The following is a 12,644-nucleotide window of genomic DNA, read 5'->3' as shown; positions in this document are numbered from 1 at the left end:
TAGGGATGGCCAATATATATACAGATATATCTATATCTATCTATCTATAGATAGATATATATATATTTAGATAATATAACATAAAATAGATAAGATAGGCGGAACACAGCTATGAAAGAAAAATCAATCAGTGATATTAAGTAATAAGGTTCAATCATTTTCTTTTCTTTTTAAATTCTCTTTTAGCTTTGGTAGTTCAGATGACTAAATGTAAGTGAGTTGAGAGGATAGTTAAAGTCCAAGACAAAATGTATAAACTTTATTCAGAATGTTTATTTTTGGGAATGAAAAATGTAGCAATGAAATAATGAGAATAATCAAATGTTCAAGAGCGCCATCATCTGGTTTTGCAAAGTAAGAGATACTATATTTTAGGTTTAAAGAATAAACAAAACTGGTGGCTTCCAAAAAGAGGTCTGTACATTTTTTGGTGGGATATTTCACAGTTGGAAAGTTGGTGAGAATTATACATATATATATATATATATATATATATATATATACATATACTTCAGGAGAACTCCTTAGACAAAGGTTCAACATTGATCACCATAGCTGTGTGTTCTGTGATGATGCAATAGAAACAATGGATGACTTCTTTGTATTCCCTCTTAATAGCAATACTCTCTGGTGTGATAAGTATGATTGGCTAGAATACAAAATATTTCCAGAAATGATATTATATTTGGAATCATAGTGAGGGATAGGAAAACTGAGTTTCTGTTGAATACTTTATTTATTCTAGGTGATTGTTTTATCCATAAATGTAGATGTACTCGGACACAAATGTTATTGTTGTTTTCAATAGAGAACTGGCACTGTGATGCAAATCTCTGAAATACATGAAAAGAGAGCAATTTCTTATTATTATGCTTTTATGGCAGTTGGCATCCAGTTTATTGGTGCATTGCCAATACATTATTATTATTATTATTATTATTATGATTTGATCTTGCATCATATCAATATCATCATCATCATCATATATAAAATATCATATTATTATTATTATTATTATTATTATTATTATTATTATTATTATTAGTAGTAGTAGTAGTAGTAGTAGTAGTAGTATGAGTTTGAGTGCTTGCTGTCGCTCCTGTTTAAAAAAGTATCAATATAAAGATATATATATATATATATATATATATATATATAAAATATGAGGTAAATGAAAATAGTATCAACACAAGCAGTATATTCTACAAGTAACCAGTAGGGGGTAAGTTCAATGCACAATAGTAACCGTGGCCGCAGAAGAAGAAGAAGAAGAAGAGACAGCTACCGTAAAGTAGAAGAAGAAGACGAGACAGCTACCGTAAAGTAGAAGAAGAAGACGCGACAGCTACCGTAAAGTAGAAGAAGAAGACGCGACAGCTACCGTAAAGTAGAAGAAGAAGAAGAGCGGCTTTGTGAGAAGCTAGCGAAATTGCTAGCACCTGCGCTCAGCCTTGATAATCTGTAAACCGTGATCAAAATTCACATTCAAGGTGGGTCAATAGTTGCTCTGCTGTTTGCATTACACCGACACCTGCAGGGATGTCGTACACCTCCGCGTAGTAGGCCTGGTAACCGCGTCGCTAGCCTAGTTTGCTTTACGATACCACATCGCTATGCTAATGCTAAGCAGCTAGCCGACGCTAACCTGGCTACGTACAGAGACCAGCATCCCCTCGTGGGCTTTAACCACCACATATAGGTGATGACCTGCAGGGCAACACACTGCTTTACATGTGCCACATATCTGTCCAGCACATGAATCGATACACCTGTTTAATTTGCATTTATCAGGCATTAAGATGAGCCTTTCTGCAGAGGAGTTTCTCTCTTTTACCTCTCTAGATTGGACCCTTTTTTCATGAATGAAATTCACTCTTTTTAACTGCATTTGGTTCCTAGGAGTTTACTTACTGAATTGCTCTTGGCAGTTCTGTGTTTATTTGCAGATCATTTTGTAATGAAAGTGCTCGAGGTCATGTCACACATTGAGTCAAACAGTAACAAAGTTACACAAGTTAGGAACTGGTTTGATCGTTTTGTTAACTTTAAACCAATAGATATTAACATTTACCTTTTTTAAAATGGTGTCTATGCAGTCATGTAGGATTGCTGTGTTCATGAGTGTTTGTTTTTGTTTATTATTTGTAAATAAGGTTGTTGTTTGGAGATTTGTTATGAATACTAATTTAGGGTTGGCCAAAACTTTCTGATGTTAGTCATGACTTTAAATCAACATGAGTCGCACCTTTTCCCAACCCTCTTCTTCCTGTCTGATGTTTGCTTTGGGAGACATTAATCAATAGTATCAAGCTACTACGGACATCTTGATACACAATTGACACTTAATAACATACTTGTTTGACCATAAAATACATATTTTACTGTCAGATTTTCTATTTTTAAATTGTCTTTTATGATTTTATGTCACGCAACATACAGTGTAACATACAATGTAGAAAAAAATAAAGAAAAACCATTGAATGAGAAGGTGTGTCCAAACTTTTGACTGGTACTGTACTTGTAAATAAACCATATTATCTGATAATCATTTTTATTGGGGCATTTCAAGTGATTTTTCTTTTCTGTGTTGAATTGTTATTGATTTATTTTTTTTCTCCCTCACAGACACTCAGGGTCTCTAAATTATGTGGACACAGAATCCCGGTCATTGAGGTTCAAATTAAGGTATGTAAAGGGATTCTCCCTAAAAAACATTATTTACATTATCTATAACCAGGGTTGTAATGTAACACACATGCTCTCACTTTATTATAACAGGTTTGTAATGCATGTATGTTTGGTATGAAAACATTTTTTTTTTTCTGTGCTGAAATGATGTTGTACTGTGGCATGTTGGCAGCTTATCGACGTCAACTTATCCCGAAGACATTTACATCATTCGTTTCATTGAAGAAAACATTTCTACCGTGGCATTTGAGATGATCGGAAATCCTCAATTTAATTTCATCGATGCGAATTTCCTCAAGATGTTTTTACCATTTCAACAGAAGAAGATAATTTGAACGACCGCTGTATTTCGATATGTAGGCTATGAGGGTCTTCTGCACTGCTAGTTAGTGAAACCTTACAGACCCGAAGGGGCACAACTTCTTGCCAAAAATGAAATGAAACTCTATCAGCCGCTCTGGTAGCCTAACAATTTTGGGCAAAGTTGGTATGAGCAAAGTAACCCTAAACTTAAAAACTTCATTTTGTTGTGTTCAGCGCATTTCTGGGCATCAACATCCTCTAAAAACGTAGCGACCAGTTGCCGGATCGTCAACACGCATCCAGAGGAAGCTATGAAAATGGTGGATGCACGGCCGAAACGACACAAATAAAGCGAGGCCAAACGCCAAGTGGAGCCAAACTTGTTCAAACCGAAAATTAATCTGGTGTTGGCTTTCAGCCGCTGGCGAGCATCGTAGCTCTCTTTGAGCTGGAGAGGAAGAGCCAACCTTGAACGTTGTTAACAAACGCAACCAACAAAGCCTATTTATCGTGACTTATTTGCCAAAAGTCCATTTTTAAGTAGTGGAGGCAGAGTTCATCACACTGTACAGTGGGCACTCTGTGGGCATCGGTGCCATTTCCTCCACTTCTTCTCACAACTGCAGTTTAACGTTGCGTATCTCGTTTTGCGTAAAATGTTTGCTACTTTGCGTTGCATATCGTGAAATGTGTTTTCACCTTCGACTTAAAGCCATTTTCTGTTTCGAAGCCCACCATGTCTTTTTACATGGCTTAGTTAATCATAAAATGGAAGCGTATGCTATCTGGTTTAACACTCAAAGAGTCAGGGTGCATTTTATATATTGTCATTGCTAGATTTATGCTATATACTGGAATAAATCCTGTAGCTAATATATATGTTGGCACAGTCTCTACCAGTCCACCACCTCAGACATTTCCTTGTATCTCTAGCTTTATAAAACCGGACAACATCTTTTCTACTCCGTTTTCACCACATTATTTCAGTTTGGGAAAATTGTTAATATGCTCATCATTAATCCTGCCGCTGTCTTTGTGCCATATTTCAAGGCGTGCTCTCGCATACGTAAAAGTCCAGTGCAGCGTTAAATCTAATAAAACCCTGCTATGCAAATTAGCACCAAAGAAATGTTGGACACATTCATATACGTCTTTTTTTTTTTTTTTTTTAAACACAACGTTTCGGAAGAATTTGCGATTTAACCAGCACGGGTTGTTTCAAATTTTCTGCATTTGAAAATTTATTTTCCACAGCATTTCCATTGTCTGAACCTTGATGTGATTTTGATTTGAAACTTTTTTGCACTGCTGAAACTTTTCATCCCTCCAAGACATTTTTATCTCTTCTCTTAACTCACTGACATGTTTCAGGAATTTGGACGGCAATTTAAAGACGCTGATAAGCGAACAAACCAAACTTTTTCCAGCATTTGAGACGCACGAAGAAAGAAACCGGTAAACCACTTTGAATCAGGTCATGTCTCGCCGACGAAGCCTCAGCCCATCTCCGGGGCGTTTTTCACGCTCCTGCAGCAGTAATGATCCTAGAGATTTGGAGAGACGGATTTTTGTTGGGAATTTGCCGACCTCCGACATGGAAAAGAAGGAGTTGGAAGACCTGTTCAGCCCGTATGGGAAGATAATCGGTCAGTAAAACACAATACAAGCAAATAGTTTATTCCATGACAATAATTTCATCATTTCTCGTAACATCAAGCGTCGTGTTTTGTTCATGAAATTCAAGCATGTAAGGATGCCCTTACTGATAACTTTTTAAAGTGGGTAGGTATCCAAAATGTTCTTCAAAATGAACCTAAGACTGTACCACTTTAAATGTTCCTCTTCCAGGCGTGTCCATGTTTCGTGGGTTCGGATTTGTACAATTTGAACGTGTTGAGGAAGCCGAAGCTGCAAAGTCTGGCCAAAAGGGTCGAATATATAAAGGTTATAAAATAGGTAAGCCTTAACTGCAGTGGGTGTGATTGTCTGGCTACAGAGGATAGGTTAAGATTGGTGTACAGAGAGCTACACAACAAAATAAATGAAAGGTTAAGTTTTTGTTTTGTGTGTGTGAAACCTTCAATGATTGGGCATGGTGTTTATCCTGAAGATGATCATGATTTTTGTGGATTTGGTGAAAAAGAAAATGCCAACAAAGCAGCAATTAAAGATTAACAAATTTCACTCTGTATTAAAAGGTTGTATATGAAAGCCAAAGATTACCTTAATGTCGATGGATAAACTTTTAAGTCTTAAATAGATTTTCAGGTATTTTAGTGATATGATATGCTGCATTCATTAAACAAATGCCCGTAACAATGATGATAAAAGTTGAGCCTTAAAAAAAAAAAAGTGTTGGTTTTATTTGAGGGAGCTCAGATCAGGATTTTTAGGAATGCTGATTCTTTTTTGGAATGCTGATTTTCTTTTTTTCCACCTACAATCTTTCTTTCTGTATTTTCATTATTGGCATACAAAGTATAATAAACAAGTGCATTATTAAATTCTGGCAAAGCCCGAATCTCTGAAATCTCTTGTTTTATTGCAAAACTGTTAATTTCCTACAAAATGGATTAAAATGTCACTCAAGTCGAGAACTTGCGTTTTTGGTTATTTCTGAAAGCAAAATTTTCAAGTTGAAAAATCTAATTTACACGTTCAAGTTTTGCAAGTGTTAAGTCGATTTTTTTTTTTTATTCCACAAAAGAACTCCTTCATTTCTTGTTCATCTTGAACTCAATTCGACAGATTCGGAAACTCGCTTTGCTGCATTTTGACTCTCGTCCAGTTTGGATTTTCAAGCTCAGATTTTGGAGCTCAATTTCATTTGGATCGTGGAGGTATTGACGCGGCCACTCCGTTCTGCGTGAAAAGAAACTGATTAACCTGTTACTGTTATGTTCAACGTTTGGATTCATTTATTTTCAGATGTAAATATGGCAGTGGAGCGACGGCAAGCTAAACCTCAATCCCAGCAGAGCCCTCCACGAAGGTAAAGTAACGCGAAATTGGTGTAAAGAACTACAATCACCTCTGAGGTGCCGGTTAATACAAAAAAAAACAAAAGCGTATAACATTTTTCCTCAACTGTCATTTCCACCAGTGGTGAAGTCCGCTTAATGGAAGATGGGTTTGTGGCGGGTCATGGGACAAATTTCACTTCAAATTCTAGATACGTGAAATAAAGAGAATAGCCAATGAATGTTATTTCAAGTGTCTTTGTCTTAAATGCCCGTGTGGTTTTGCACTGCATTTCATCTTCATAAGCACATTTTGCAACTTTCCAGCTGAAAGAAACGTAATGCTAGTCCCACCCTGCTGCCCCGTATCTATTTAGCCGGTTCATGTCCTACAAATCAACCTTTTTAACTAATTTGATTTGTAGAGGAAAACTGAATTTAATGTGAGGAACTGACACAACGTTGTCCACATAGAAGTTAATTTTGGGGAGCTTTGGGGATGGAGTCGGTCATTCACAGCCATAAGATCACAGACCAGGGCAAACGATGTGTATGATTCTTGTTCTTATATGATCCAGTTGCATATTGAAAACTTCAACTGTTGCGATGTACAGCACTAGCCAGGAAAATGTGGTCAAAGAAATTGATTTGTTTGTTTTTATTTTAATTTGAAACACACTTTTGTGCCTCACTTTTAAGTTGCGCATCATGGAAATTATTTTGACTTTCATAGAAATGGATTTTGGAAGATATGGCCCTGTATATCTACCCCTAACGGTAACAGAGGAGTGAGCAAACATCCACCATTTCTAAACATGAAGAGTTCAAATGGCGCTTAACACAACTGCCTCTTGGATACAAAGAACTCATATCGAAGGTCAAGTCTTCCGTTTCTACAGCTTGATGTGTAGAAACGGGTGACATTTCTAAGCAATTCAGAATATTTTCCTTCTAGACATTTATTGAACGCAAAGACCTCAAATGTTCTATTCGTTTATTCTCATGAGAAAATCTAAATGCAAATGTGCATTTTTATAACCCGATTTCTTTTTTTTTTTTAAGCATGGGAACGTGGCTTACCGAAGAACAAAACGCAAATCGTCTGAAGCAAATGCTTAATTCGCAAAAATAAACTGCCTTGTTCAAAAATGTTTAATAACCGTTTTTTACTTGTGCATTATAAGCGCTGGATTCATGGTCGGTGAACCTCAAATGGTCGACAAATCGATATTGTTGCGAACACGGATCCCTGGACATTTTCAAAACATCGTGTTGACGCGTCTCAGAATCACCTCCTGGATTGAGTTGTGCTAGTTCCCTTTGCGAACACGTTAGACGCTTTCTGTTGCTCTACTTCGGTTGTGCGAATAAATGTGTTCCATCTTTTCGTATTGAACAAATACTGGCTAATTCAAATGTTCAATACAAACCGTCGGCCTGTCCTCACGAGTCATGGACAGAAAAACACCCTTTGTAGTATTTCAAAGGCAGCCTGGACTCTAGCCTGCCTTGTATTAATTGATAACTCTTCTCTCAGGGCCACGTATGGCAGTTACGGGGACAGCAAAGAGGCCCGTCCTCGCTCACGCTCACCCGCTTATGCCCGTGAACCTCGGGACAGCCGTGACGGGCGTGAGACTCGGGACAGCCGGGATGGACGAGACTCTCGGGACAGCCGTGACGGGAGGGACTCGGGGAGGGACTCGGCTAGGGAGTCGAGACCGAGTGGCCACTCTCGTGACCACGACTACCGGTACCGAGCCTCAGAGAGCAGAGACAAAGACCCCAGGGATCCTGCATACAGGTGACTCACCGGATCGTAAGGCGTAAGCTCAGCATTAAGTGGTTTGCTTTTGTGTCTGAACCTGGAATGTTTCATTACAGCAGAGAAGACTATGACCGGTTCTACCGCAGTGGCAGTGGTGCCGAGGACTATTACCGGAGGAAGGATGAGCCCTACAGGGACCCTTACAGAGATCCATGGAACGGACGCCGTGAGCCAGAGGGTATGTGTGCTACAGTGTACTTATCAAATGTCTTGTTTAATTAGAGTACGGTTGTGTTTAATTGACAGATTTTGTTCTTCTTGGATAAGTTGGATTTTCCTGATTTGTATGGAATATAAAAATGTGACCAGTCTCTTGTTGTTTTTTGGAGCTCTGCTTATCATTTTTTACTGTTTTTTTGTTTTTTTTGCTAACTGGCTTTGTTGTTAAAAACTATTAATTATTTATAATAAGTAATAATAATTGATGTCAGAGTTGCACCTGACTGAGGCTTTATTAGACTCTTTAGAATTGTGTTCAACTTCTGAGAACTCAACTGTCATTTCTCCGTCCAGTCCCGTCCAACCTCTCCTCAGCAGTAGACGATCGCGCTCGACCAGAAGAGCGCCGCCGCAATGAACTGTACCGTCAGTACTACGAGGAACTCCAGCGGCGCTACGACGCCGACCGTCCCGTTGACTGCTCCGTGATTGTCGTCAACAAGGCGCAAAAGTATGTCCACTCTCTTGCTCTCTCTACGGGAAACGAAAAATCTCAGAACCAAGAAACGTCATTGCAGATGTTCGACCAGTACACGGCATGCTTTTATTTCATATCGCTCCTGTGTCTGTGTTTGTGTGTGTGTCTGCCTTTGTGTACTTCTGCTTCACAAACAACTGTAGGGAGTATGCCGAAACGGTCGGACGTAAAGTTCGTGATTTGGGCATGGTGGTGGATCTGATCTTCCTCAACACAGAGGTGTCACTAACTCAGGCCCTCGAGGATGTAGGCAGAGCCCGCACTCCCTTTGCCATCATCATTACCCAGCAGCACCAGGTCCACCGGTCCTGCACCGTCAACATCTTGTTCGGAACACCGCAAGGTAACCAAGGCGACAGTGGGCCCCTGTTGGGGGTGGGGTCACTTTAAGTCCCTCCAAAAGCAAAGAGCGCAGTATTTCAAAGGTGTCTCTCTTTTTGTTTTATACGTAGAGCATCGAAACATGCCCATGCAGGACGCCATGATGCTGGTCGCCCACAATTATGACACCTACAAAGTTGAAAACCGTGAAAAAGAACGCGAGGAGATCGCCAGAAAGGCTGCCAAGATGGCGGACGATGTGCTACTCAGGGAGCCTGACAGAGAGAGCCACCCCATATCTGTGCTCACCTCCATCACACTGCTGTCTGAAAACAGGTATTTAAATCTTGTTTTGTGTCTTTAATGAACATTTAAGGATTGGAGCTGTGGAGAATAAGAACTTTTCTGTGATGCCTCATTTGAATGTTCCATGTTGTAAAACTTTCAATTTCAGTTTGTCCGCCTTTTGGTTTCTATTATCCACACCTCTTATAATGTGTATATATATATTTTTTCCTTTGTGGTTGCTGAATAGATTTGTAACCCCAGATGAGATGGATAGTCTCATTGCCTACCTGAAGGACAAAAGAGCTCGTCTTCTACGAAGTGCTGCAGACCCTCTCACAGGTGAGAGGAAAATGTTTTAAAGTCAGATTTTAAAGGATTGGTTCACCTTTTTTTTTTTTTTTTTGTCTGTTTTTTAAAAACCATCCTCAAGTGACATTAAAATCAGTAATAAAGTATAATCATTCACCCTCTACATGCTGACCCTGAAAAGAGATAAAAAGCATTTACAGTTCAAGGCAAAAACACAGTTCAGCTGAAATTTAATATAAGGCTTCAGTAAGACAAATGAAGTGGGTAGTCTAGTAGAAGTGATGTTTTTAGTTTTAATTGTATTCTTTTTGTCACTAGTCCTCCTAAGCAGCTCAGCAAGCAAACAGTCTGCAAAAAAGATTGTAGGATAAGAAGTTTGTATGATACCCACCTAATCTCTCTCTGATCGCTGAAATCTCATTAACTTCAGACAGATTTCACAATTATTTATTTTTTTTACAAAATGAAGACTGTGGATTTTGTCCCAAATCTTTACATTGGCATTGAAAGTTAATCTTTTTTATCACCGCCACCATGAAGAGGAAGAACAACTACAGCAATCAAAACCGTATTCAATGTGGATGTGATTGTTCTGTTAACAGACCGGAAAATAAATGTGAATTCTGAACTATAAATGTTATTTTATGGTAGAATTAAAATGTAATTAATTCTCCACTTTTCCCCTCACAGCTGGAGCCCATGTTGCAGCTCCTGCAGCAGTGCACCACGACGTTTCATCCTCGGCCACAGGACTGCCTCCTCCATCCCACTCTGCTCTCACACAGCCGCAGTCCAGCCACCTCGGCCTGTCGGCTGCTTCCAGCGCCTCCGTTAACCCAAACCACCAGCAGGAGCTGCAAGCTAAAATCCTCAGCCTGTTCAACAGCGGCACCGGGGTCCCAACGGGCGGCGGAGTCCCGCCTTCCATCTCCCAGTCGAAGGCCTACGGCTCCCTGGGCCCGCCCCCTTCCCAGAACCAGCCCCGCCCATCCATGACAGGCCCCTCTGCGGGTGTATCCCAGGGTTACGGAGCCCCACTGGGACGCATGCAAGTCACACCAGGCGGTCAGAGACCCCCCTCGTCTGCTTCAGGTATCAATTTTGACAACCCGAGTGTACAGAAAGCTCTGGACACCCTCATTCAGAGCGGACCGTCTCTGAACCACCTGGTGAGCCCGGCAGCCTCTCAGCAGCCCCCCCCCAGCATGGGCCAGGTACCGCCGATGTCCATGTACCCCCGACATTACTGATAGGTTGTAGTGAAGTAACAACTCCTCCCCTAATGTGAGTTCACCTCTCCCCGAGTAGACACCACATCGATTCTCTGTGCAGTGAATTTTCCAGCTGTGTAATATAGGTAGGTTGGATGTTTTGTAAAAGCTTTTAATCTTTTTTTTTTTTTTTTTCTTCCAAGTATTGTCTTCAGTTGATTTAAATGGTTATACAATTTAGTTTCATGACTTGTTCAGACTACCTAACAGTCTCTATTTTCAATTGTTATTAGCCAGAAGTTAATTATTCATGAATTCTTCTTACATGTGAGTTAAACTGAGGCACAGTCGCATGTGTGAAGTACAGTATACTTTGGTTTATGATGGACTCCTTTGGTTCTTTTCCCACCATGATTGTGTTTTATAGTTTTCCACAGTGTCTTTTTAATTTGTAACATTTTCAGTGTCAAAACAAGACATGATTAAAAACTCCAGACACAATTGCTGTAATAAAATGGTATTGGTTTATTGCATTTTGTGCTGACAAATCTATAAAATGGAACGGGTATCGCCAGAAGCCATAGATATAAGCATTTGAAATGTAAGATAAAACTACTTTTTCCTCTTTTTTTTTTTTTTTTTTTTTTATGTACCATGAAACACAATAGAGAATAATACTTTCTTTTTTTAAATTTTAGAATATTTAACTTACACTGACACAAAAAAAACACCTCCACACTAACTGTATTTGATTTATTTACACGTAGCCCCCTCCCACCCCCGCCCCCAGCAGTTACAAGTGCACATGTACACACATACACACTCCCACAAAACTTAAAGGAACACACTACGGCTTTACCATAAGACTAGGTACAGTATCAAGGAAGAGTTATGAACATTTTGGAATGAAAAAAGCATTTTCATATTACTGAAATTTGATACAGGTGTGTCTTTGTGTGTATGCTGTATATATAATCATCTATATCTACATCCATTACATTGTCAGGCATCCATACAAAATGTTTCTAACAACTCCAGTAAATTAAAATCAAACCTGGACAGTAACTCATTAAATCAATACTGTATTTTTCAAAAGTTAATAAGTGGGGAATGCGTTTATTCCCAAGAGTTAAATGAGTCGGTGATATATGAAGCTGCAGCCGGCTAACTTAGCTTAGCACAAAGACTGGAAATGGGTGGAAACAGCTAGCCTTGCTTGGTCCAAAGATAAGATCATCTGCTACCAGCACATCTTTTAAGTGACGATAAATCACTGTGAACGAATTTCTTCAGATTTGGCACAAACGTCCACTTGCACTCAAGGTTGAACTGATAAGAATTTGGGGGTCAAAGGTCACAGTGACCTCACAACAATGTTTTTGGCCAAACTCAAGAATTCATGTTCCAATTATGATAATTTCACACTCAATCATTTCACAAAAAGGGTAAATGATGTGACAATTTGGACAGACTGAACTGCAACAATTCTAGTTACACTTTGTTTTTTGTACAAGAAAACCAGATAGAAGATGTTAATAAATGAGCGTTAGAGATGCAGATTAATGGACTTTATCGTTGAACAGGCCGACTGTTTCCCTGTTTTTCGATCTTTGTGCTAACTCCCACAGAACGAGTAAATGCATTCCCCAAAATATTAAACTTTTTCTTTAACAGGTTGTTTGAATATCGACAAAACAGACCAGTTGTTTGTGATTGGTAATTATTTTACTTAATAAACTGAATATAACCAGTTATTTACTGAAAAAGAAGGTAAATGTAGTTTTGGATAGGCTGCCTTTTCATAGAACTTTGAAGGCATCTCCTCTACTACTTTGGCACTTTCATAGTCTAACCCAATGGAAACAATATATATTTTTTCAATCTGTTAACTTAAAATGTGTAGATTGTTTTGTAGGAAAGAAAACAGGTATCACTTGTCTGCGTCTAATTCACCACCATGTATGTAGTAAACTGAAATGTATACTTTGGTAATCAGTTTATCTGCAGATAATATTTGACACAATCTGACGACCTCGTCA

General features: G+C 39.0%; 1 protein-coding gene across 4 annotated transcripts; it reads left to right on the top strand.

The window, feature by feature from the left end:
- The first annotated feature begins 1,334 nt into the window (after nucleotides 1-1,334).
- ncoa5 (nuclear receptor coactivator 5) lies at nucleotides 1,335-11,106 on the top strand. 4 transcript variants are annotated; one of them, XM_054616797.1, is made up of 12 exons: nucleotides 1,335-1,490; nucleotides 2,626-2,685; nucleotides 4,363-4,637; nucleotides 4,840-4,947; nucleotides 5,920-5,983; nucleotides 7,489-7,755; nucleotides 7,839-7,957; nucleotides 8,293-8,449; nucleotides 8,617-8,819; nucleotides 8,929-9,133; nucleotides 9,333-9,424; nucleotides 10,085-11,106. In XM_054616797.1, exons 3-12 carry the CDS (start codon nucleotides 4,469-4,471, stop codon nucleotides 10,642-10,644), a joined length of 1,944 nt encoding a protein of 647 aa, XP_054472772.1. In that variant the 5' UTR covers nucleotides 1,335-1,490; nucleotides 2,626-2,685; nucleotides 4,363-4,468; the 3' UTR covers nucleotides 10,645-11,106. The 4 variants fall into 4 exon arrangements, with proteins under 4 accessions (XP_054472772.1, XP_054472771.1, XP_054472770.1 ...); XM_054616796.1 differs by having other exon boundaries at nucleotides 1,337-1,490; nucleotides 7,836-7,957; nucleotides 8,620-8,819; XM_054616795.1 differs by having other exon boundaries at nucleotides 1,337-1,490; nucleotides 7,836-7,957.
- Nucleotides 11,107-12,644: the final 1,538 nt, after the last annotated feature.

Source organism: Anoplopoma fimbria, chromosome 17 (genome assembly GCF_027596085.1).
Source record: "Anoplopoma fimbria isolate UVic2021 breed Golden Eagle Sablefish chromosome 17, Afim_UVic_2022, whole genome shotgun sequence".
Taxonomy (NCBI): domain Eukaryota; kingdom Metazoa; phylum Chordata; class Actinopteri; order Perciformes; family Anoplopomatidae; genus Anoplopoma; species Anoplopoma fimbria.
The sequence above is the reverse complement of the archived record's forward strand: the minus strand, read 5'-3'. Positions and strand labels throughout refer to the sequence as shown.